We start from the raw sequence: 25,681 nt of genomic DNA on the forward strand, positions 1-25,681 counted from the left end.
GGAGCTTTGAGCTATGATATGCATTTTTTTTCATGTCATTGCTACATGAAGTCATACAGAACAAAGCGCCATTTTTTTCATGCTGAAATAACATGCTTTTAGAAAACTCTGGCAACAGCAGTATAATAAAAGTCACTGATGTTTCAATACGTTTATTAATATTATAGTGTTCCTGTGGCTCAGTGGTAGAGCATTGCGTTAGCAGCGCAAAAGGTCGTGGGTTCAATTCCCAGGGAACACACATACTGGTAAAAAAATGTATAGCCTGAATGCCCTGCAAGTCGCTTTGGATAAAAACGTCTGATAAATGTATTTATTTAATTTAATTAATTTAATTTATTATTAATTGGAATAAACAATTCTTCAGCCAAGTAGTATGGTTCATGGGCTTAACTAGCAACTTGGCACATTAATATCCCTTACGTACTGTTCCGGGTCAATTTGACCCGATTTGATTTTTGAGTTGTCGGAAATATCACTTAACTTGTAAAGTGCAAAGTTTTAACACGCTGATGTGTTTTGACATGTCCACAAAAATTTTTGTTATGTTCGAACTGTTCCCGGGTCAATTTGACCCGCCTGTTTTAATGTTCTAAGGCAACTCTACAGAACCAAAATAACATTTATTGGTTAGATTTATTTTTTTTTTTTACTATCCTATGAATCTAAAAAGGTGCTTTTCCCCACTTATTTCAATGCAGAAAAATATTTTGTCTGCCACAGATGGTAAAAATGAGCTATCTTTTATTTTTTCAGTCTATCTGAAATGATATTTAACCCATGTTGTTTTTCTTGAAATTTTGTTTCTTTTTCTCATTTAGGGTCATGAATGAACACTGATGTGTTGTGAAATGTACATACAGAAATTGTTATACGTTTGTGATGTTCACTGGTCAATTTGACCCGCATAGGCAGCCATTCAAAAGCAACTGTACAGACACAAAATAACAACAAATTATTTTATTGTATGTCAGAGCTCCTCAACTCTAGTGCTGAAGTGCCTCCGAGTGCCAGTGTCTTGATGAGTTTAACAACTTTTTAATTTCAAAGTTTGTGAAAACAAGACTCTTTAGCCTTTTTAACTGTAAGTCCCACTTTTTGAGCATAGACATAAAAATGACTTTTCCAGTTAAAATTGTTATAAATCTTGAATACTTTGTAGCACAGACTTAAGTTTGGTATCTTTTTAAAGGTGAAACATCACAGATTATTGAAGAAGTTTGAAGAAAAACAGTTATAAGAGTACATTTATAAAAAGTTATAGAAGTTTAAATTGATGAAAATGTTAAATATCACAATTATACAAAACATGTTTACATCCAAATCTTCAAGAAAATCATAGCCAATCATCTGAACAAGTTTAGGTTGATATCTCAAAAAATTAATTATAAGTAAGATTCTGTGGATGCAGTACCAAACTTTTCCACTTGATGATTTACAGGGACTCTTGATTTCCATTTATTGTTCAAGTGTTCTGAACCATATATTTCCATAATTTTCAAAATATTTATGAAATAGACATCCTATTCAGAAATAGTTTGGGCAGCAACTTTAATATTTGATTTGAATTCAATCTCTAAAACACATAAAAACATAAGTATAGAATAAGAGTGTGTTTGGCACCATATCACAAATGGAGAATCTATCGCTATTTATCTATTGCTCTATCATTTCTTTAAAAAACAGTCACCAAATATGAAAACTAGTGTCCAAATCCTTTCAAATGATATATAGTTTGTCAAGATTACTTTAAATTTAGACCAAGATATTATCATTAAAAATGTGTAATCGCAAAAATCCCACAGGTGTAGGGGAGGGGCAGTCAAAAATAGTGGTTAAAAACATTTTTATAAATCATAAATTCAGATATTCATTCTTTGTAATGTGTGAAAAGTATTGATATTAAAAGTTAATTGATTGTACTTGATTGTATGTTTTTTTTTTTCATATCATAATTTTTGTGGAATTACATTGAATCCAATACGGGTCAATTTGACCCGGACAATACTGGAAGTCACCTGTTTTTGAACAGTACATGAGGGATATAGACGCTGGCGTACACGGCCCTCATAGAACGAGGGGGCCCCTGACCCAGTTATGACCCGATTATATTTTGAGCCAGTTATGTTATGGTTAAATTTGTGTTAACTTTCTAAATGATAGAAATCTACAAAGGTTATCAGTACCGGTAAGTATTTCACCTGAGAAAAGGATCAATTAAAAAGTATGTTTGTGAATATGTTGCATTTATCTTCATTTTGTAAAAATGAACATCAATTAAAAAGTATGTTTATGAATATGTTGCATTTATCTTCATTTTGTAAATGTAAGTCAGAACTAGAAATTACTTTTTAACAGCAGTCATATCAGTATGTTCCAATAAAGGACTTTTCAATGTTAGCGATTGGTTAAGAAAGAAAAAAAAGCTGAAATATTTCAGCTGACACATTATAGACAAATTATCATATGACCCATTATTAGTTCTAGTTGACATAAATAAATAAATAAACTTTTAAAATGGAAATTAAAATAATAATAAAATAAAATGATTTAAAATTAATAATTTGAAAAATATTATATATTTTTAATAAAAAATTCTGAGATTTTGAAAGGCAAAACCATTAAATAAATAAATAATACATAGCGATCTAACATTTTAAGGTGAGCATTTTCTTTTCAGTCAGTCAAAATGTAGATTGATAACTAATATATGTCAATATATTGGTTATCGGCTTCAGAATATAAGTATTATTGGTCATTATTTAGAAGATTCTACATATCATTGCATCCCTAGTCAGCATCATCCATTTTATGTGTAATTCTCTGTTAATCATCCATGTTCAATGTTTCCACGTGGAGTGTAATTGTGCTGAGGTAGACTAATTGTGGCGCGCATTTCTCACACATTGTTCACGCCGTAAGCATGTTCTGCATAAGCACCTGTTTCATGATAACGTGTTTTGCTTTTGTTTGCTTAATTGTGCAGGCCTGCTGGTGTTGAATTATCTTCCACAAGGCGCTCACTCGAACGTGTTCCTACACACACAATAATCAGGTACGATCAGAGGGAAGTGCTGTGGCAGACCGTACGCCTGTACTGCCATTCATCACGCCCCACACAATGCTCACATCGCTCCTCATTATAAAGCTCCATTTCTACAAAAGCAAAGAAAAAACACAGCCTCTCCTACACACTTTTTCATTCTCAATTTCCTGGTTTTTTTTCTGCCCATCTGTCTCGTTCCCTGGTCTGTTTCCCCTCTATCCCTGTTTCTGCTATACTCTTTTGCCCTCAAAAGCTTTGCTTTGTTCCTCTCAATCTGTTCCTCCCCACCCCCGTTTACCCCCCTCCTCTTCTCTTTAGCTGAGCTCTAGTATTAAGGTACAGCAGCGGTGGATATCAGTGTCTCGCATGCTGTGCTTTAGATGTGTGTGTGTGGCATGTGTATTTGTGTCTGTGGTTGAGGCAGCATGGCTTTATCAGTGAGTTAAGCACTGTCTGTTTTGACTCTTTAAGGAGGCCAGCTCTATCTGTAATCCCACCCAGCTGATTGTCACTAATCAGAGCTGTCTTTCTCTCTTGGCTTCTTCAATGTATCTCACATCAACTGGGGAAGAGGATGGATAGGATCATTAACTTTTCTTGAAGATAGCGCTAGCCTTGTGGCCTGCAACAGTAAGGTTGCTGGTTTAAAAAGGATTCACTATTCATAGAGTTACTGAAGGCAAGGTATTATGTATTGCCATTGTGCACTTAAACACGCCATTCAGTCCTGTTGTGAAATGCTTTGAATGAAATGGGCCTGCTAAATGACAAATCCGCCCACAGTGGTGTCATGTTGTCCCTACAAATTAAGGAAGTATTTACAGTATCTGGATCAGGTCTAGGTACATTGGCCCTGGCTTCTGGCCACCTTAAGCTTAGCCACCAACCCCTGCAGCCCACCTGACCTTCAGATCCAAGCTTTGTAATTTTCCCAAGATTTCTACTGTATGCTGATTAGTAGGGTTTTCATTTAGGATTTAAATCAGTGCATATACTGCATAATAAAAAATAATAATAATAATAGTTTCATAAATAATGTAAAATATTTTTTATCATTTTTCAAATAATATTGTACTTTTTAAAAAAAAAATTGAATTTTCATTGAAAAATAAATGGTTAGATTAAATATAACAAATCACGATTTAAGATAAGCACATTATCCAGTATCCATTTTAATGTCCAGGTATTCAACACAGTCATTCCATTACATCTGTTTTGATGTATTGTGATTATATATGAAGTTGACATAGGCTTCCATTTTGGCCCCATGCCAGGTTATATGAATGTGTGTGTGTGTGTGTGTGTGTGTGTATATTGGGTAGGGGCCGGTCAGAGTGCTTGCTGTCTGTTAATGCTACAGCTTGGCTAATTTGTTCCATGGCTTGCTCTCCGTGTTGGTTATTAGCAGGGGGTGAGCATTGTCCTTCATTACCCTAATCGCTGTGAAATGACTCCAACGGACATTATCCAGGCCTGAATATAAAGGAGGGAGTGCATACCGCACATTAGGAACTGTTGTTAAGAAAGAAAGAGAGGTCTAGGTAAATACATGTCTTTTTCTTCTTGCATTGTAAATGATTATAAGCTTAAATAAGCTAATAATTAGTCTTCAAAGTTTTAGTGTGTTTACTTCATTTAGCAAGTATGTTTACTAAGATAAAAATGTGTATGCTCATGTAAACATTACCAACTGGGCTATTTATATGTTTGCTCATTAGCATTATGCGCACACCTTTACTGGCATGCTGGCAGCTTATTTGGTGTGTATCATTATTCATGTTGGTTTATTTTTTGACATCAAAAAAGTCGGATGACTTCCATATGTTATGTATGCCGACATGATTTTGTTGCATTATCTGGTTTCTATGTTGAGATTTTTTTTTCAATAGATTTCATCATTTTGTTGTTCATGTAAACACACTCATTAGATGTACCTTCTTAATATATTTTAATATCATAACTAGGTTCTGTAAGTATGCATTTGTGTAGTACAAATACAGTTGGAAAGCTTAAGTCATCTGGGTATTTTTCCTATTGTTTCATTATTACTGCATTTTCTGACATACTTGACATAGTGCTTGTCACATACTGTATAACAAGAAAGTAGGCATATCCATAGGCAGGGTTCATCTTTTTAATCTCTCTATAATTCTCTTTATACAACAGTTTCTTGAATTTGGTCATAATAGAATGACGAGCTAGGCTCCTAGCATTTATGGAAAGGTGTGATTCCCCAGTCTGTTTCTGTAATGACTGTGGAGACAGCATCTCACAACACTCATAACACTGCACCACTTCTATGGTTTGGATATCATCAAGGTCAGAGTGAGCTCACATTAAATATTCATGAGGGGTTTTACTATTCTCATTCGGTTGTTTTTTGCCATCCTCTCTCTCTCTCTCTCTCTCTCTCTCTCTCTCACTATCCCTCCCGTCGGATTCGGACTCCCACCCTTCACCTTTTCCCTTTCTCTAGCTTCTCTTTCACACTCACAGCGTTATCTTTCCTTTGCATCTCTTTATAGCTTTTAGTCCCAGCTGGTGCAAGTGACTCTGGTTTCTCTGCATCTAGCAACCAATCCCAAATCAGCACACATACAACAATGATGCACGTGCTTCTTACCTCGGCCCCCGGCACCTTACCCCAGTTCCTTATTGCGTGAAGAATAGTGCAACCCTTGATAGCAGGGCAAAGTGATAACAGAGAGTGATTGCAGGTTGATGCTGGATTAGTAAAGGAGAGCAAGACCGTATGAGTGAGCGAGAGAAAGAGAGAGAGGAGGGGGGAATGGGAGGTGCTGTATCAGCCAGGCTGAGCCAGGACGCAGTAGCCGCACAAGCAGCGTGCTGAGCTGAGGGATCTATTGTTCCTCTGGCTTTTTACATTTTTTTCTCCTCCACTCAGACCTCATTCTTCTCCACTGACCCAGAGAACACAGCGAAGAAGAAATAAAAGGAGGGAAAATAGAAGAGTTAGTGGAGAAAGATAGAGACAAGTGGATTACCCTTTCCTGGAGGAACCGCGTACAGAAGAGTGAGAGGGACAATAGCAGGCACACTTTCCCCTGTGCCACATCTTCTTGTGCATACATCTCCTGCTGAGTGTGTGTGTATCGTGTGGGTGTGTTTGGCCAGACTTGAGCCGTGTGGATCTATCTGGCTGGGCTGAAGTCATGGGGCTGGCCAGCAGGGCGGCAGGAAGAGGGGGCACTTCAGCAGGGGCTCTTGCCACCCTCTTCAGAGTAGCTCTGCTCTTTTTTGGGCTTTGGGATGTCCAGACGCAAACAGTCGCCAACACAAAACCCACCTACATCTGGCAAACAGGTATGGCTGTTTTATCTAATCACAAGTCTATGCTGAAAATCTTAAATGTTGGTTGGTTTTTTTGAGTGTGCTCTGTTGTGCTTAGAGACAGGCTTGTGATGAGAAATTGATGCTGACTTCACGCCAGAGTCAAAATTAGATTGTCCCAGTGGAAGTGCATTCATTGGAGGTTACTTTTAATAGGCGATGGTAGCTATATGTCATTGTGCATTCAGGGTACAGACATTTTATAAATACGTCCCGGCACTTATTTCTTGTCAAAACCTGTGCTGTTGCTGAAGAGTATTTTCAGAGTATTTGGGATGGTCTTCGATTCGCTGGTAACCCACCACACTTTTATGAAATGTGTAGTCACATGGTACATCCTGCAAGATAAGAGGAATGGTTGATTCTTTAAAGCAAGCTTGAACTTGATTAGTGTGATTATGTATAGTGTGACAATAATTATGCACATGAATATCCACACAATGGCTGTAAATATGCTTTCCAAAAGCAGAATGGTCAAAACGACTAGTATGATGCCTTGAGAATACATTGCCTACAAGGTTTGGTAGGTGAATATTGGAGCTGTCTGAAGTACCTGCAGAGTCATGCTCTGGTTAAGATATGTGTTCAGTGGAAAGTAGAGCAGGTGTCTTTTTGTTAGTGTTGCTAGTGAGCGTTATTTGGATTTGAGGTAGTATCGGGGTGCAGATTTGATGAGACATCACTGGCAGTGGAAGTGGGGGGTTGGAAGAGGCTCAAGGGGGTGAGTCTGTTTTGGGTACATGTTGGGATGGGGAGGGGAAGGTTGAACTGGGATGCATAAATGGTTCCTCTGGTCTGGCCACAGATCGATGGGTCATTTGGCCAGGGTCTCAGGCGGAATTGGATGGAGAATCTCTGGATCAATGAAGAGGGTGCAGTGGGGCCACTGGTGTCCTGCTGGAGTTGATCAATGCACAGCTTCACGGCTGGACAGAAGTGAGATCCTGCAGGATCAATGGTGAATTCTGAACTCTCTGGTCTAACTCAGAAAGAGCCCGATCAATGTGTTGGGTACAAATCTAGAGAACTAGGTGTTCAATAAATCCATGGATCCAAGAAATGGGTGAAAATTCTTTTAAGAGCACACTATAAAACATCTGCTGTTTATTTGACAACTCAAATGCCGTTCTGTCCTGCAAAGTGACTGTTACTTTTATTCTAGTTTGTCTTCACGTTGATCTGCTTGTGTAGTGTAGTGTTACTGGTACTGAAGTGGTACTGGGAATATCATTGTAGTGTGGTGCAGTATCCTGCCCCCACTACTGTAACTGAGTGCAGGAGATTAAACATGGGGTGAGGGAGGACAAGCAGATTGGCTGAAGCAAGTTAACCTACATACAGCAAAGCCTCACTTTTGCATTTCCCATAAATACACACATAGTAAGTCCTAAAACTGAGCCCAAGTGTTTGGCAAGTGCTTGACCTCAGAATCCCAAGCTAGGCCAGTTAAGCAAATCTCAAGCTTTTGTGGAAGCATCCATCTCCTCCTGTTGTTGTTGTTTCTTTGCTTCCAGTTTCCTATAATTTACTCAGTATTTTTAGTGTTTTGATATGTAGGGACACGAGGGGAAAACGGGAAGAGGCTTGTACAACAGTGTTAGCTGCAGGGCTCATATGGGACCAAATCCATTTTTTTGATGAGAGCACAATACATTTTGTGGCTATGACAAATGGCCCTGGCAGTGTGCATCAGTACAGAGGCTGATGTTCACCAGTCAGCAGAGAGTTTATTGTAGGAAAACATTTTCTGTAGTTCCCCTTGGATGGTCCTATATGGAGAAGGGTGATGGCAAGACACTTTTTTTATTATACAAAACATAATTTCATATTTAATCAGATGTAATACATTTTTAATGTTTTGAGATATGTACCTTGACAACACTGTAACTTTCAGTTCTCAAAACATCCTCCTCAGTTTTATTGAAACTAAGCTGCAAAATGACTTTGCTCGTCTGACAAATCAATACATCAACACCAAATATGGCCACCATGTTTACATATCAATAACCTATTGGGTCGCCAGAAGGCTGCTCATTTCACATTCAAACTGGGCATTTCAGAAAGGCACAGCAGCAAGAAACTCTTTAATTTTAAACTCTAAGAGTGGATGGAAACCTGCAAGCTGTCAATGATCTATAATTTATTTCAGTCCTGAAGGATTTGACAGTGCAGTTTGTTTTTACATGTCCCTGTTTTCAGGGCTGTGATGCTGTATTCAAAGACTCTAGGGAAGTGTCTGGCCCAGTTTATTGTCTTGTATCTTCCAATTTTACACTGTAAACGGTACCCCTTTTTAACACCATTGCTGTGAAGGCCATATTGGGATCATGACTTCATTTTGTTGAGTTTATTACAAACAGTCTCGAGTTTTGATGCTGCTTTGCACAGTGTGTCGTTTATCTGTACTGCTTTCTCGACCTTGGGTTTACCTCTGTATGACCATCACTCTCTAAGGCCTCTATGTGGGCCATTCTCTGCCCTACAGCTGCCTGAAATAACACATATACGCTGATCTTAATCGACAGGGTTGAACTCTCACCCTGGTCAGCATTGTGCGTAGCAGTGGCGTACATGTGGGAGGAAGCTATCGAGTCTGGCAGGACCCTTCCCCCATTCACCCCGCCCATCCAGTCCAGCAGATGAGACACCTTTTATTTCCTCTGAATGTGTGAATCTGCCTTTACTGCCCCATTCACTAATGTCCACCCTTCTGTTTCCTTCTTTCAGCACCTTTCACCTTCTTCTTCAGCATTCTTTTCTTTAGGTCAACCTTTGACCCTGTGGTTAAAAGGGTCTTGGAAGGGTATGTCTGTGTAGGAGAACATGCGGGATCTATCGGGGGCAGGAGGCTAAGTGTCAAGTGGTTAATTCAAACATTTTAACTCAGTCAGACTTCAATACCAAATACGCCACCTGAGGACTGCACAACAAGACTCTTTTTAGACCCTTGGATCCTGGGGAGAACGCATCCATGTGCATCTTGGCTTCCTCAGTGTGTTCTGATATGGCTAATCGTGGAGAAAAATAGAGGAGGAAAACATATGGAAGTGTGCAAACATTCCCTAGGCGATCAAGCTGTAATTATGCCCAGCCATCAGCCTGAATTTTGTGTGCCGAGTTAGACTCAACCATTATGAGGAGGGATGAAATGGAGTTCACTTTCGGATTCATCAAGTGCCAGATTGCTGCTGCTTGTCTCGGTACTTTACTTGAGTATGGTCCAGCTGCTCACAACAACCTGCCTGACAAGTGCTGCCTACCCGGAATGGTCCGCCTCACTCAAGAGCCTTGTCACATGGCTGTTTAGCTGTCTTATGGTTTTTGTCATTTTTAACGCTTCTCCTCTTTAATTGTGCGTATCAATGTTCTCAGCCCTAGCAGTTTTGCGCTAGGTCATCTCCTCCCGCTGCCATTTGTTTTTTTTAGGTTAGCATCTGTGTGCTCCCTTGCTCTTTTCTTCTTTCATCCTGGAGAGCGAGGGGAGAATCCTGATGAGTGCTCGCCAAAAGATGACAAAAGACAGACTGACAGCGTGATTTGTTCCACTTGCCCCCTTCTCTCTTTCCCTTTTCTTTTGCTCACACATGCACGCTTGCACCTCGCGCACCTCATTAGTTTGCTAAGAATGGCTTGCCGCCTGCCTGTGCGTGGGGGAGCGGTTGTAATTACCTGGGTGTGTGGCGCATTCCCTTTTTTTCATATCTAAAGGCAGCTTTCCGACAGAAGATGCTGAGAAGGCAGCTTCTGCTTTTTTTCTACTGAAAATTAGCATTCCTCAGACATTGCATTTATTTAGATAGTCCGTAACACCAAAGAAACTGATAATGATTTCGAAAATTAACTCGAGAACTGCCCTTTGATTTCAGACTTAGTCAGATAAGCTTCTAACTAATGACAGTGCTAAACACATTAGCGGAATAGCACAATGTGTTCCTGATGCTTTTCTCCTCTTTCACTTACTACAGCTCACGTTCCTGCAATAGGCTGCTTAGCTTTTCTGAAACGTGCAAAGAGATTGCACTCATTATGCTAAACCGCTTTATATCAACACCTGGGTCATACACTTCCTGTCCAATGCCACCTATAGAAGGCCTTTCTATGAATAATTCTACGAAAGAGCTGATTTGTGTCTTTATTCTCCCACCCATATACATATGCCAAATGCATTTCCTTTTGAGGAAAGTTGTGTTTGAAATTGTGGAAGTTACAGTGTGTATGTCACTTGCTCACTTTCCCATCCCTTACTATGTTACTGTATGTCTTAGAAGCACGCTTGAGTGCCAAGCTTGTCTCTGAGGAGCTGAGCTGAGCAGTGCCATACTTTATTGCATAGTGACTTTTCTGATGGAGATATAAATAGCAGACAGGTTGAGCCATGTAGCAGCTGAGCTCCGGCTCTAGATCCGTGCTACAGACGCTAATAGGAGAGAACCTGGTGGAGATGGGAGTGAAAGATGGAAAATAAACATGAACAAAAAGACTGTTTGTCATCTTAGTTGATTCTTTGGTGGTGCGCTAAATTTTCACTGCACGCTTGGATAAATGCATTTTGCGCAGATGATCGCTGTCTCGCACACAATGAAACACCTGCAGCTTTTGGCATGTGCGGCACAAGTTGGCACTGTAGCAGCAACTAAATAATACCTCTGATAGGTAACCTCAAGGTTTAGTATGATTTTAATTATAGTGGCAGACAAAAAATATCATTATGGATGAATGAGAATTTCTTCATTAACGATACTCACACACCCATTTACAATGAATTAACACACACACACACAAATGTATATGTGTGTATAAAATATTGTGTTCACGGCTGTGTCATTGTAATTTTGCAGTTTTGCACTTCTGGTCTTGCTTTCACATTTGTAATGAGCAGAAGAATACTTTTGATTTCCGCCTGGTTCACCGTTGGGAGTCTGATGTGAAAGCTGAGTGTAATAAGTGAGTTTGGGTGTGAGTGGGACTTTCCTGTCTGTCTAATCAGCTAACCATAATCTGACGTGACCTTTTAGAATCCAAGAAGCGTTAAGATCGAATGGCAAGTTGTAAGAAGTTTGGGAACTGTAAAATATAAAGCTAGCTAACGATATGAAAATTTTGAGTGTTACAGAGCCCCTTCACTCTGTGTGTGAGCATAAAGTCTGAATGTCAACTAGGCAAAATCCTTTTTAACTATCTGATCATCCTGAAATGCTGAAATATTTGTGTTGGCTTGCATAATTACAACATTGATTTTACCTTTAAATTACAATTCAATTCAAATTTTCATGCAGACACATACCCACACCACTTTAATCAAAAGCTAATCAATGCATGTCTCCAACAAAAAGCTGGGGTTGAAATTTGGCCAGTGCTTATAGGTGGAACTCTGCCAAAATTCAGTGAAAATAAATAAATAAATAAATTTTTTCATATCACTTAATTTTGTTTTTTTCCCTGATGTTTTAATAACCTTGTAGAGATACTTCTGTTTGCTCTTCTTTGGGGAGCCTAAAATAGATCATTTTCTGTGAAATAAAAGTGAGAAGACAAACATCGGTGAAAAGGGAGGGAACATTTTATCCATGTCATTTTTCATGGTCAGGACTGCAGGGCTTACTGTAAGTGAGTTACCAGGGACCCTCAATTCATCATAGTTACGCCGAGCACTCAGCCATACTCCCCGATGGAACTGCTCCCAGACTTCCTTTTTCCCACAATGCACCATTACACAGTGCCTACCTCGTTTGCCTCATTGCTTGTTTTGTATTCAGTGGCTGGAATTGTCCTGAAAGTGAAACTCTCTAATGTCAATTTATGTAAAATGATTGCATGAGCCCATCAGCTTGAAACAAAATACTTCACTACAACTTGAGGATCTCGAGAGCCTCATGTGACAGTATTGCAAGTGTTCAGAATACTTTACTGAGAATGATATTGCTTCAGTCACATTTACTATGCAATCTCCTCCATATAATGCAGTCAGTATGTGAGTGGTTATGAGAGATGAATGTGTCTTGACAAGTAAATTTGGTGGAAAAGTGGCGGAAAATGTCTGTTATTGTTTCAAAATGGTTCAATTATTGGAATTTCACAGTAATCCAACGAACTCCTAATCTTTATCTATGTCTTGCCAATGCTTTCACACACACATACACATATACATACACATACACACACACACACACACACACACACTGCGCTTGTCGTTTATATTGCATATCAAATATAATGTTAATTCTCTAAAGAACTACATAAAGATGTCATATTTAAAGTACAGGAGACAGAGAAAGAGACTATTTACAATAATCTAAATGGTAAGGCTTTAGGCTAAGTCCAGCATTACTCATATATAGATGCTCAATGGATTATAGATTAGGTTATTCAAAAACATTATTTAGAGCATCCTAAGAAGATTTGTTATTATAGTCTATTGAACTACACCCTTAATGTTTACTGTGTTTGTACACTATGCCTTTAATAATACTGGAAATGGCCATGATACTGGGTATGAGTATGTGTAATTTATAATTTTCCCATAGGCACACATGGACGTTTCCATAATATTCTCATAATCTAGTTTGCAGCATTGTGTATGATGCTATTTGGGGTTGTTTACAATGTCCAATGCCTCATCCACAGCTGTGGCAGCACACAGAGCAGCCCCTTGGATGATTCATGACTCACAATTGTCCTGTTAAATATGCTTTACTGGAGTGTTTTCCACTCACAACATGGAGTAGTTGTACATCAGATAATTTTATAGTGTTTCTAAAGCATCTACCAGCAAAAACAAGTGGGCTTTTTTATGGCTAATATTGAAGGTTTTAGATTTGGTCTCTACTAATTGCACAGTCCAAACCGTCCTGTCAGGCACATAGCAGGGCACCTTTCTCCAGTTTGCCAGCTCCTGAATTTAATTTGTGACACTGACATCAAATGTGGTGTGCCATGTTTAAATGTACACAAGCTTACATGCTGGAGAAAGGTGCCTTGCTACGTTCCTGACAGGCTAGTCAGCACATTTCTGCAATGAACAACAAATCTCTGCATGTTGCGGTTGAAAATACTTTTGTGTTTTAGAGCATTCAAACATGGTTATATTTGCTCTATGGTTCCAAATGTGATACAGTATTTAAAGAGTTCAGAGGGTTGATGGAATTGCTACACAACATGATGTATTTCTTTTAAGACCACCCTGCCACAATAGCAAAAAACATTGTAACTCACTGGAACTGAGAAAATGGCTTATTTTAATAGATTTGATATGTTATTTTAACACGTTTTCATTGAATCTGAGCAAAATAAAGAGGAGCTGGTCTGATTATAGAACATAACATCAGATTTCATTAAACCCGTTCCATTGCCTCGTTGACAACTGACACCGAAACACATTTGATTATAGTCTGAGACATGATTTTGCTAATAACTCTGTTAAATGTGTAGCCAGTGCCTTTGTATGGCAGTGCCATGCACCTTCTCCATCTGTCTCATTCATCCCCTTCTTTTTTGCTGTCCTCTGCAGACATCTGCCTTTCCACTTCATTTCCCCACCAATCCTTCTGCAGTCACCCTCTAGTCCATATTGGATGTTGTTTTGCTGCAGATGTTGTCTGGAAAAGTTTCCAAGAAATACTGAACTGAGACGTGTTTCGGTGTCAGTTGTCAACGAGGCGATGTAACCGGTTTAATGAAATCTGATGTTATGTTCTGACTACACTCGTCTCAATAGGGAAATGCAGGGCATACGAATTAAGGTTGACGTCCCTCTACCAAGGTTTTTAAGCCCAGCCATCCATTCCTGGAAAACTGTGTAAAGTTTTACAGCCTAGTTGATTGTTTATGGTGAGGACTGGTAAATGAAGTCACCATGGTCTGTACAGTGCCTCTGTCTTTAAAGTGATGCAGTTTATCTGTTGAATGTCCAGGCAAACATGTCAGAGGCAGTTGTTTGGCATTATTTTCTCCCATGCTCTTTGAACAAAAAAGGCAATCAGGTGTTTCAGTCGCTGAGATTTTTCACTATACACACTAAAATGTCAGACATTGTTATTGAATTACATTTGCTGAGTGAATTTTGTTATCAAGTTCTTTTTCCCGAAAGTATAATCAGTCATTGCATGCAGCAATGTTGGCTTCAGTCCATTCAGGAGCTTGATTGCTCAACTGTGTGTTGTTGAGCTCTACTCCCTCCACATTTCCTCAAGAGCAGCACAGGATGAGTCTCTCCAGATCTGATCATCAGCATTCAGGAAGTGTTTGTGTGTGATAGATGCAAGTCACACTACATAGTGCCCCTTGCCAGCTGTAGCCCTGACTGTTTTGGAGGATGTAATGAGGCAAGGGGTGACTGGAATGTTGGATTGAGGTGATTCATGTATGTGATGAAGAATTACGCATATATATTTGCTGACATGACAGTTGTCTTGATTATTTTTTGATAATAGATTAGTAATAGATAGATAATAGATAGTTTTTGCACATGAGCTGTTTGATGTCAGCTATGATTGAGTTATTTTTTCAGTATAAATGTCTAATAATAAGGGAGTAGTACGAGATGAGCTAGTGAGTAGTGTTTGTTTGCCCCAAATTAGGCAACCTGACATATGTAATAGAAAACAGGCCATTGATATGACTGAAATGAATGAGTGATTTTATTTTAATACATACATTTAAAAATAACAGTGTAGCATTATATACACAAACACATACATGTGTAATTTTCATTTCGTTAGAGGCTGCTTTTTTATGAGGACAACAGTGCGAATTAAAAAAGAATGTGCAGTCATAAAGACAATCTAGTCTATCTGGGAATGACAACACTTATTTGTCTGACAACATTTGTTGTTTTGTTTTGTTTGTTTTTTGTTTTGTTTGGATTGTTTGTGTTTTTCGTTAGTTTGGTTGTTTATTTTATTTTATTTTATTTATTTTGCACATTTAAAATTGCTGTAACAGTATAGGGACCAATTCTCACTATTAACTAGTTGCTTATTAGCATGTTTATTATTAACATATTGGCTATTTATTTGTACTTATAAAGCACATATTCTGCATGACCATATTCAATAACCAAACTTAACAACTACTAACTATTAATAATAATAAGCAGCAAATTAGGTGTTCATTGAGGCAAAATTCGTAGTTAATGGTTTGTTAACTGCCCCACCAAGAAAAAGGCATTTGAAAAAAATTTTGTTTGCATTTCTTATCTCCTTATGTCGCTAGTTAGGTGTATTTTGTTTGGCATAACATACCTCAACCAGATGGTAGAGATGGCTCAATCAGCTTGAGTTAAGTTAGGTACTCCTCTCAATAAAATATAGTGACTCAAAATGTGCTCAACCATTTGGTCGAGCAGGCAGTTAAAGGGTTTTAATAGCGAGAATTAGACCTTAAAATAAAGAGTAACCGAAGTTGCTCCTCATGACATGCACTGCATTTTACAAAAAAATAAAGAAGTAAATAAACTAATAAATAAAAATACAAAAAAGGAAGCACTTTGAAACAAGAATGAGGTCAGCCAGTCATGGACACACTTGTTGGAAAAGAACATTGTGGTGTAATACGGATGGTTAAATTTGCAGTGATGGAGATTCTAACGCTATTTCAGTCAGACCCTTTCACGACAGAACATGGACAAAATAATAAAGAAGCTTGTTATAAATGTTTTGTACATAGAGGGAGCAATCAGCAGAGAGAACTGGACCACGCTCACTAAACACCCATCATCCAGTGCTGCGGGAGAGTTGCTGCGTGAGTGATGAAGTGTTCGCCGCTCTCATTACAGTGGGACACAATAACACAGCCCTTCTTTTCTCCTTCGGTTCTCTCCATGCCACCGACTACAATTCCAGCTGTCCTTCATTTTAATGGAACAGGACGGACAGCCCAAGAAAATGAAGTCTACATGTCTACATACTACACCAGATCTCTCATTGTCAGAGAAAACCATGGAGAATCTAAAAGCCAATTTTAAAGGAAGAAATCAAACAAACATGAAACAAACAAGCAGACAACCGTAGCTCAATCAGCCGTCCATTTCTCTCCTTTGAAGTTCAGCCTCATTAAAAAGGGAAATAAGCAAAAAACTGTGCAGCATCAGCAGAACTCAGCAGGGAGAGAGAAGGTGATCCCTGTTTCTTCCCACCACATTCATCATCCCATAGTCTGACTGGAACAGCAGGTGTCCTACTATAGATGCATTTTGGAATTTCCTTTTTATGTGTGTAGGTGAGAATCTGTTGGAATAATCTTTGTGAGAAGTATCTTTGGATCTTTCTTTTGATGAATGACACAGTCTATTCTGTGCAACTCTAACAAGATATAGAGGTTATTCTCTAGGATTACTTTAAATTTAAACTTCCATACATTGATCAACACTGATGTGTTTATTATTATTATTATTATTATTATTATTTTATTTTATTTTTTTAATGTTGGGGTCACATTTACTGAAATTTTGGCCAGTAGAGACTGTTTTTGTTGTGGCAAACAGTAATAATAATAATAATAATAATAATACATTTCTTTATTATTTTAGTAGTAGTAGCAATGATAATAATAGTAATATTTATATTTATATTATTGTAACGAACAGTCCACTGAAGGCTGGTTTAAGAACCCATGTGCAGTTAATTCAAAAGTAATCCCAAAATACAAACAAAGACTTGACTTGGCATGAACAGACTTGCCTTGACATGAACAGACTTGACTTGACTTGGCATGAACAGACTTGACTTGATTTGATGACTTGAAATGATATAATTATGATATAATTTGTTTTGTATTTGTATTTGTATTATTATTGGTAATAATTGACAATAAAATAATTAAAATAATTATAAATCTGTATTTGTTTTCTAACAAAAAAGTGAATTTTAGCATCACAATTTTGTCACCTTGGAATTATAAGGTTCGGTCTGACATTTTTATCAAAATTGAGTTATTCTCATATTCTTATTCTGTGACAACGTACTTGCATTACTTTTTATAATTCCAAGGTGACGATTTATAAAGATAGTTTATAATATGTATAAAAATACAATACTTTTGATTTAGAAAAAAAAAAGTTTTTTGATGCAGGTTATTTAAAAAACATCTAGAAAACAGAGCCATTATAAATCCTTAATATAATGAATTTGAGCGATCAAAATAATTGTGTGTGGTCTTCACTGCATTTTCAAAGCTACATTAATGAAGCTTGTTATATCTTTTCATAAGAAATTATGTTAAAATCATATTTTTATATTATATATTAATTATAAAAAATGTTTTTCACAAGATATATTGTGCATCCCTACTGTCACTGATAACAGGACGTTGTTTTTTGTATTACTGTATGTGTAGATAAAAAATATGTAAAAAAAATCTGTTGACAAATAGCATTTCTTTGTTCCTTACTGAATCATTATTTTCTTCCCCTCCTCTTGTCTAATTTTAAATGATTGTGAATGGAGGTTATTTGTTTTGTATGTGTGTTTGTTTATATGAGGTACACAGCTGGCTCTTGAGTAGTGCCCATTATTTCCTGTGTTTTTATTGCTGGCATACTGAGTACTTCACATTGACTGTTGAAACACTGCCCAGCTTATTGCCCTCCTCTTATCTCCTTCAAATTTCTAACTGAAGTGTCTGATTCATTTGTTGTTGATTGCACTTCTTTAAGCCTGAAAAAGACATTTAACTTTTGTGATGCAGTTAAGAAGCTGCCTGTATGGTAACAAAGGCTGTTATTCTGGTTGACTCATAATTTATATTCTTTTGTGAAGGCGTTGTGCTGTGTGTAGCTTCCCGTATTTGTTCACTGTACACTGGTTCATCCGCTGTATACCCACGTGACTTTGCACTGAGAGGTCAAAGGAAATGTCAGCTGTGTGAGAAAGCCTCTGCTACTCGTTTGATGGTATCCTGAAGTGAAGTGGTTGTAGAATTGGTAGTTGAATTGGTTAGGCGTACTGTTCTGATTTCAGAATATACTAATACTTAATCACAATATCACATACAATCAAAGCATATCATCACATATTAAGATTTTAAAGATGGAGAGTTGGAAAGTGTGTTCTAAACCTAATATAAAGGTCTCACGTTCTCTAGATGAGAGAGGGATATTGGGGGCGGGTGTCTGTGAGCTTGCCGAGGTTGGTTTTAGCTGTCATTCATTCATCTCTGTCTGAAATTAAACCACCAGCTCCCTCACTGAATCCCAGCCCCCTCTAACCGTGACCATCATCCCTGAGGAGCGATTAATGCATTGTGGGTAATTCTGGTTTGCTTGGATAATTGGGCACAGGCCTGGAAATAGCCAAACAATATGGTTTGAGGTTTTGCTAAAACCATCTCTGTTTATGCAAGAAGAATGTGCTCGGTTGTTGTCATTCCTTTGCCATCAAGATTTTAAAGGATGTTGTTTTTAGAAATGGTTTTACCCAAAATCATAGGTCAAAGGCATAAATGTCTTCCTTTTTAACCTCGTTTTTTGGACCATCCAGTTCAGTTTCATAATTTCATCCCAGATTATCAAAATATATATATATACAGAGAATATCTGTGGTGCTTTGCATGTGATACAAAGTCTAATTTGAATGTTTTGTTGTACTCAAACATATGTGGTCTCTAATCTAAGGACAGACCCCACAAGTTCCCAACAGTAATGAAAAATACATCACTAGAATTGAATTATCACCCAGTTATGACCATATGCACACAACTCACTGTGAGTGTGTTTCAAACCTCAGAGGAGACCTGGGATTCAGTCTCTCTCCTCTCCTGCTCTCTCTCAGCTCTTTGATCTTGGGATGCTGTACAGTTGAACACATCTCAATGAGGCTTTTACCATAAATTGCATCCAGTCACAGCAATTCTGACATGTTCATGGCAGTGCACCACCTCCTCTCCATTTCACCAACTGGAGCTGAAGTAAAATACACCACTGATGAGTATGTATTGTGACTGAAGCAAATTTAAGATTTTCTTTTCCAAATACACAGGTAGTGTATTTGAATAGATGGTGCCTTACTGATGGTCTTGTGTCTGAATGGGAGACAATTCTTGCATTCACGTTCCAGTGGAAAATTACAAGTTTTTGTTGTTTCAGCAGCAAAGGGATGGATTGATGCCATTAGTTCTGAAATTGAATGTCTGACAAGTACGTACTTTTAGCCATGCATTGTATTTCAGTCTATCCTAAAGCAATTAAATGCCATATAATTGCACCCGTTGATGTTAATTAGATAGAAACAGGAACGCAGAATAGCAGTGACTGAGAGAGAGACAAAAACAAGGTGATTATGAGGCACTCATTTGCATATTGAGGACATGCTACTGTATGTTTTAAAATGCTAGAGGATTCAGCACTGCGTATTGTCTGCGAAAGAGGCAACTGTATGTACTGTACTTTATTTATTTATTTATTTATTTGAGATTGTATGCTTCACCAGAGGGGATACTGAAACGTGATCTTGACTATTCATTTTGATATTCTTTGTTTTATTGCCCTGTCTGCCACTTCCATTAGGGTCAGTGAACCATTGTAACTTGAGGCTGCAGAAGCTATTTCCCTCTTCAGGACATGAAATGACACTCTAGCATTAAATATTAACATTGGTTATTTTCTGACTGTCACAGTGGCCCCTTTAAAACCAATTTGTCCGAGCATGAGTTTGTCATCGAATCCCGATAATGTCAAAAAACTCTCCGGCTGAATGCAAAAAAGATGTCTCGGAAACCCGCTCTCGGCCAATAATAGAGATAGCAGGCCATCGCTTTATGCACTGTGAAAAGAGATAAGGTAATCAGATGAAAAAAAGCATTTGACTTGTCATGCTTGACAGTTTTTACATTATTACTATTCAAAGTCCTTTAATAAAAACAGTGTCCATCTTCCAATAGTTGGAGAGAAAATGTCAGGGATTTCTTGGCAGCTGTTTGGAATGTAAATAATCTCCAGCTTGCTTTTTAAAAATTGATTCTTATAGCTTTAAAGGGGTCATATGATGCTTTTTTAAAGATCATTATACCCCCCACCCTCTCTCTCTCTCTCGCGCGCGCTCTCTCTCGCTCTCTTGCGCTCTCTCGCTCTCTCTCGCTCTCTCTCTCTCTCTCTCTCTCTCTCGCTCTCGCACACACACACACACTCCCCAGCACACACACACACACACTTAACTTTGATAAAGAATATCTCTTTGGTTTTGAGACTTTAGTCTTTGCAACTTCAGGGATCTTATCTATGCACAATCAGCTTGTAACACTCCAAAGAGAAAGGAAAACTTGAAATCGCATCATATGACCCCTTTAAACATATTATCCTTATTGAATCATGCAATGCACAACTGGCATCTCAGTGTCTGGATTATTTTAATATTTATTGAAAATACTTATTTTTATTTAAATATTCACTTCGACGTCCTTTAGAAAAAAAAAAGTATTATGAGGGGTAGACAAATCATCAAGGGGCTGGCGGACATCTGGTGCACCATTCTTCCAAAAATGGGTTACTGAACATGAAAAAGTTACAGCATATGAAAGCCTCTCATAGTCTGGTTGAAAGGAATAGATTTCTGTAAGTAAATAAATATTTGCCTTTTGGATTCTCTATAGTCATGATATTTTTATTGAGATGCAGTGATTAGAGTGTTAGTTAATTGTATTTTAGAGATAATATTAGTACTGTAGTAGTAGGATACTTCATGTACTTATGAACATATTTATTTATTTATTATTAAATAAAAAATGATGGTAACACTTTACAATAAAGTGTCATTTGTTAACATAGTTAATGTGTTACCTAACATGAATAAACAATGAACAATACATTTATTACACTATTTATTAATCTTTGTTAATGTTAGATAATAAAAATACAGTTGTTCATTGTTTGTTCATGTTAGGTAACACATTGACTAATGTTAACAAGCACAACTTGTGATTTTAATAATTCATTAGTAAATGTTAAATTAACATTAATTAAGATCAAAAAGGGAATCAAAAATGTATTAATATCAGCTGTGTGGTTCATAAGTGTATAATAATGATAATAATAATGATGATGATGATAATGAAAAACACATATGAATGCATAAAAATAAATATATGTATTATCTTTAAAATTATTTCTAAATAATTGTTACTTTTATGAAGATAAAGCAAATATTAATTTCAATATGCCGAAGCATTCATGTGTAGATAATCTTTAGATTGCTCAATCTGGTACTGTTGCATTTATGTCATTATCTTTATTTGAATACTGATTGGTTTCTTTGCTCACTGTCTAGACAAGATGTAAGCATTCAATGACAGACCTTTTTCATGGGTTGTTTAATGATATGGATAGGTAAAATAAACAAATCAAGATATATTTTCCCCCCTCAGGCGAATACCTAATAAACAAAGATTCATGCATAAGGCAGGGAAAAGTAGGTCATCATTGGAGGGAAAAAAGCAATGAACCTGCAGGCAGCAGCCGTCCATAATCCAATCTGGTGCTGACTTCTGCCTTCACTAACACACATTTAAGCTCTCATGAAGTGTTTATGGATTATAGCATCAGTGCTGTGCTGGAATCTAGTCATCTAGCCGAGTGCTGAGAGATATGTTATTTTAGAAGCGATAATATATATTTCATAAAATGTTAGTAAATGCATTTCTAACAATCATATGACATCAAACACGACTGTTTATCTCAGTTTCTAGTTTGATGATTTTGTTTTGTTATTCAGTCAGATCATCACAGTGTGCGAATGGCCATTAGCATCTGAGACATGCTGATATACAATAACATCAAATATTTTATAAAACAATATGAAGACTTTTCACACAAAAGCTGTTTCTCTTTCTTCATCCACACCCTTCATTCACATTCCACACCTAGCCCCTCAGATCCGCCTTCTCTGCATGAGACCCGCAACCTGCTAATTCAGACACATCATTAAGCCTGGCACAACTGTGTTCATGCATATTTCAATAAAGGCTCTCGCTAATTCTTTGTTTTAATATTCCGCAGACAGCGGCATGGGACATTTGAACATGTTATAAGATGCACACATGAGTGATAATAAACATGGCAGAATATATTCACAAATGGGTAATAGGGCTGTGCACATAATCAAATCTGATTATCATGCGCATCTCGTCAGTGAAGCCGGTTCTGTGATTAGTAGTAAATCTCCATCACCTGCTTTCAAATGGAGTGGCATTTACTACGCAGAGCCGTAGTTCACTGACAAGCTAAGCAATATCGCATTCATTATCGCCGATGTATCGCCTGCCTGTAGCTTGTCAGTGAACTGTGGCTCTGTGTAATAAATGCCGCTCCATTTGAAAGCAGGTGATGGAGATTTACTACTAATCACAGAACAGGCTTTACTGACGAGATGCGCATGATAATCGAATTCGATTATTTGCACAGCCCTAATGGGTAATGTACACAGTCGATTATAAACACATGCGGTGTGTTTAAAAGTCGGTAAAAAAGTACCATCCGTTCATTTCCAGGTTTAAATTAGATTTGGAATACTAGATTATTCAGTGTTAAGGTCCTTGCACACCGAACCCGAAATTTTTGTATGTGTTTTTTCATATTCGCAGGGCTTAAAGTTCTCCGGCACCGTGTCGGATCTCTGGCGTGCAGCGTTTGGCTGCGGAAAAAAATAGTCCTACATAAAAAAAAATCTTGTTGATTGATTTCGAGTCCATGAGTTCGCCTACCAACGGTATGAGAGGAGCACAGCTTTCACTCTCAACCAAACTAACATTACTAGCCAGTCAGAATGTTTTGCTCTTATAAACACGAGACGCGCATAATAGTATCCAATTGCAGAATCGCAGCCCTGATGAATGGAGAAGCGCGACAAAAAGCTGCGAGGCACAATGGTCAAAGATGTCCATCTAGCGCATATTTTCATGGAATAACTAATTAAAAAGCAGCGGAGCATTGTAAACAGCTCTGAGTAATCATGTCATCTCCATAAAACGATATGATTGCCAGAACAAATTTACTGGGATTTTTTAAAAGGTCCTGTTCACACATGTTTTTTTAATGGTAACTTACCGGTAATTTACCAGTAAAGACTGTACGTGTGAAAGGGGCTAAACTCTTCCTCTGCATATGCCGTTAATTTGAATTGCTTAACGTTCATCTGGAAAAACATCTCAGGTTACCCATGTAACCATGGTTCCCTGAGAAGGGGAACGAGACACTGCGTCCCCTAGAGGACACTTTTGGGGAACGCCCTCAGCGTGACCGGTGTCTGAAGTGCATGTGGAAACACGACAATGAACTTGTCATTGGCCCATGGCGTGTTACTGGTGTGACCAAGAGTATAAAAGGGCACCTGTAGCACACGTCATCAGCTTCTTGACTGAAGGAGACGTGCACAGGAATGCCTGAAGCATGGCAAGGGGACGCAGTGTCTCGTTCCCCTTCTCAGGGAACCATGGTTACATGGGTAACCTGAGACGTTCCCTATCGAATGGGAACTCGCACTGCGTCCCCTAGAGGACACTTTTGGGGAACGAATCCCCACGCCGCCATGCTGAAGGAATGAGTTTCTTATCGGCAGGCATAAGCCAGGAACACTAAGAAGTTCTTATCCCCAGAAACACACCAGCAACTGCCAACACACTGTAAGGGTCAGAGTTGACACGGGCCAATCACAGTCACCCATCAACGTACAGTTTTACGTTTCACAACCCTAAGTGCAAAAAGAGGCCTTATTGCACAAAAGTGCTAGGAATTGGGAACGCGAGAGGCGATACTACCCCTCTTCCCAGACGTTAGTATCTTGAGGGTCACAGCAGGAGTGGGACGCGAGTCGCGGAATAATAGCCCACGTTCCTCAACACATCTCACAACCTAACACCGATACAACGGGAAAGCCGCCGTTGTACTGGGAAAACTACGAATTGAAATTAGTGACTGATCCCCCACTACATAACAAAATTAGTAGAAGAAAAAATACTTTTCAAGTTGCAAATGACAACATAAAAATGAAATCAACGTTCAACTGCGGCAGTAAGGGCTTTCTTTATTAACAAAAGCTAACAATAAATCAAATCAAAGCCTTGGACTCAGGGCTTCGGCTTGCCTTTCTTGGCTTCGATAATTTCCCTGAGGTCCTGTCTCTGCCTTGGGCGAGGTCGCTGCCCAGCGCCCCGACTCCTCGGAGGCGGGGCTCTCGCAGCTACGCTCGCCTTCTGACTCTGCCGCCAGCTGGGCCCGGCGGCAGGCTCAGCTTCAGGTGGTTGATCGAAAGGACGCCGCCTACGGCGAGGGATGTAGTGCTCAAACACCGCTGACTTCACCTTCGCCTCCCTGAACTTACGGACTACTGTCTCAACAGCAGCTCCGAAAAGCCCGGCAGGCGAAACCGGGGTATCAAGGAGAAAATACCTGTCCTTCTCCTTTAGCCCCGACAGGTTAAGCCATAAATGCCTCTCCGTGACAATGAGTGCCGCAAGAGAGCGGCCGAGACGAAGATGCCTGGGGAGCAGCGAGATAACCCGCAAGGGATTGCTCCATCTGAGGCATCTTCGTGTACCCGCTGTCTTCCAGCCCCTTCACATTAGCGTAGTTTGACTTGTTAGGGGGAAAGACGCGGGCAGAGAAAGGATTCCTCCATGACCTCAACAGCTCGCTGTGAAGCTCAGGGAGGAATGGAAGGCTCGGAGGGGCGGAGCGTTTATGACCTGCTAGGAAACGCTCATCCAGACGGCCACTAGACTCGCGTTCCTGCATCTCCGCCGACCAGTCCAGGGTTAGCCTGGCGGTGGCGCGGGTCATGACGTCCAAGAGTTCCCCATACGCGGGTGACGAGGAGGAGGCGGTTTGTGATGTAGCCTCCGCCTCAACTCCTGTCACGTCTATCTCCTCGGAGCTAGACCGGCCGAGTAACATGCTCTCTGCCGGATCAGAAGAAACCGGAGACCGGGCTTCCAGATCCGGTTCGAGAGCAACAGAGCTGGCGACCGAGGATTGGGATAGGGAGAGACCCGTCCCAAGCTCGTCAGCCAGATCTAACTGCGAGCCCCATGAGTGCAGACGGCGCTCTGCCTCGGCAGCAGCGGGTCCAGCACCACGAGGCGCAGACGCTTGGCTTCCGTCCTCTGTAAACAGAGCCAAGCGGGAGCGCAGCTGTTTCACTGTGAAACGATCACAGTGGGCACAGCCGGCTCCCTCGAGAGCCGACCGTGCATGCTGTGCCCCCAGACACACCACACAAAGCTCATGAGAATCACTAGGTGTGATGTACCTTTCACACGGTGGGACACATCTTTTAAAACTGCGCTCAGACATTTTTTTTTTTT

The 25,681-nt window shown here is 39.1% G+C and overlaps 1 protein-coding gene across 1 annotated transcript in view; it reads left to right on the top strand.

Annotated features, from left to right (window-relative positions):
- Window positions 1-5,888: 5,888 nt before the first annotated feature.
- The window catches only part of thsd7aa (thrombospondin, type I, domain containing 7Aa), a 121,812-nt gene continuing 102,019 nt past the window's right edge, over window positions 5,889-25,681 (top strand). Inside the window, exon 1 of the mRNA XM_016530399.1 lies at window positions 5,889-6,370. Within this exon, the coding sequence (XP_016385885.1) occupies window positions 6,220-6,370 (151 nt within the window). The 5' untranslated portion in view covers window positions 5,889-6,219. The remainder of the gene's footprint in view (window positions 6,371-25,681) is intronic.

This window comes from Sinocyclocheilus rhinocerous, unplaced genomic scaffold (genome assembly GCF_001515625.1).
Source record: "Sinocyclocheilus rhinocerous isolate Xijiao unplaced genomic scaffold, SAMN03320098_v1.1 scaffold781, whole genome shotgun sequence".
Taxonomy (NCBI): Eukaryota; Metazoa; Chordata; class Actinopteri; order Cypriniformes; family Cyprinidae; genus Sinocyclocheilus; species Sinocyclocheilus rhinocerous.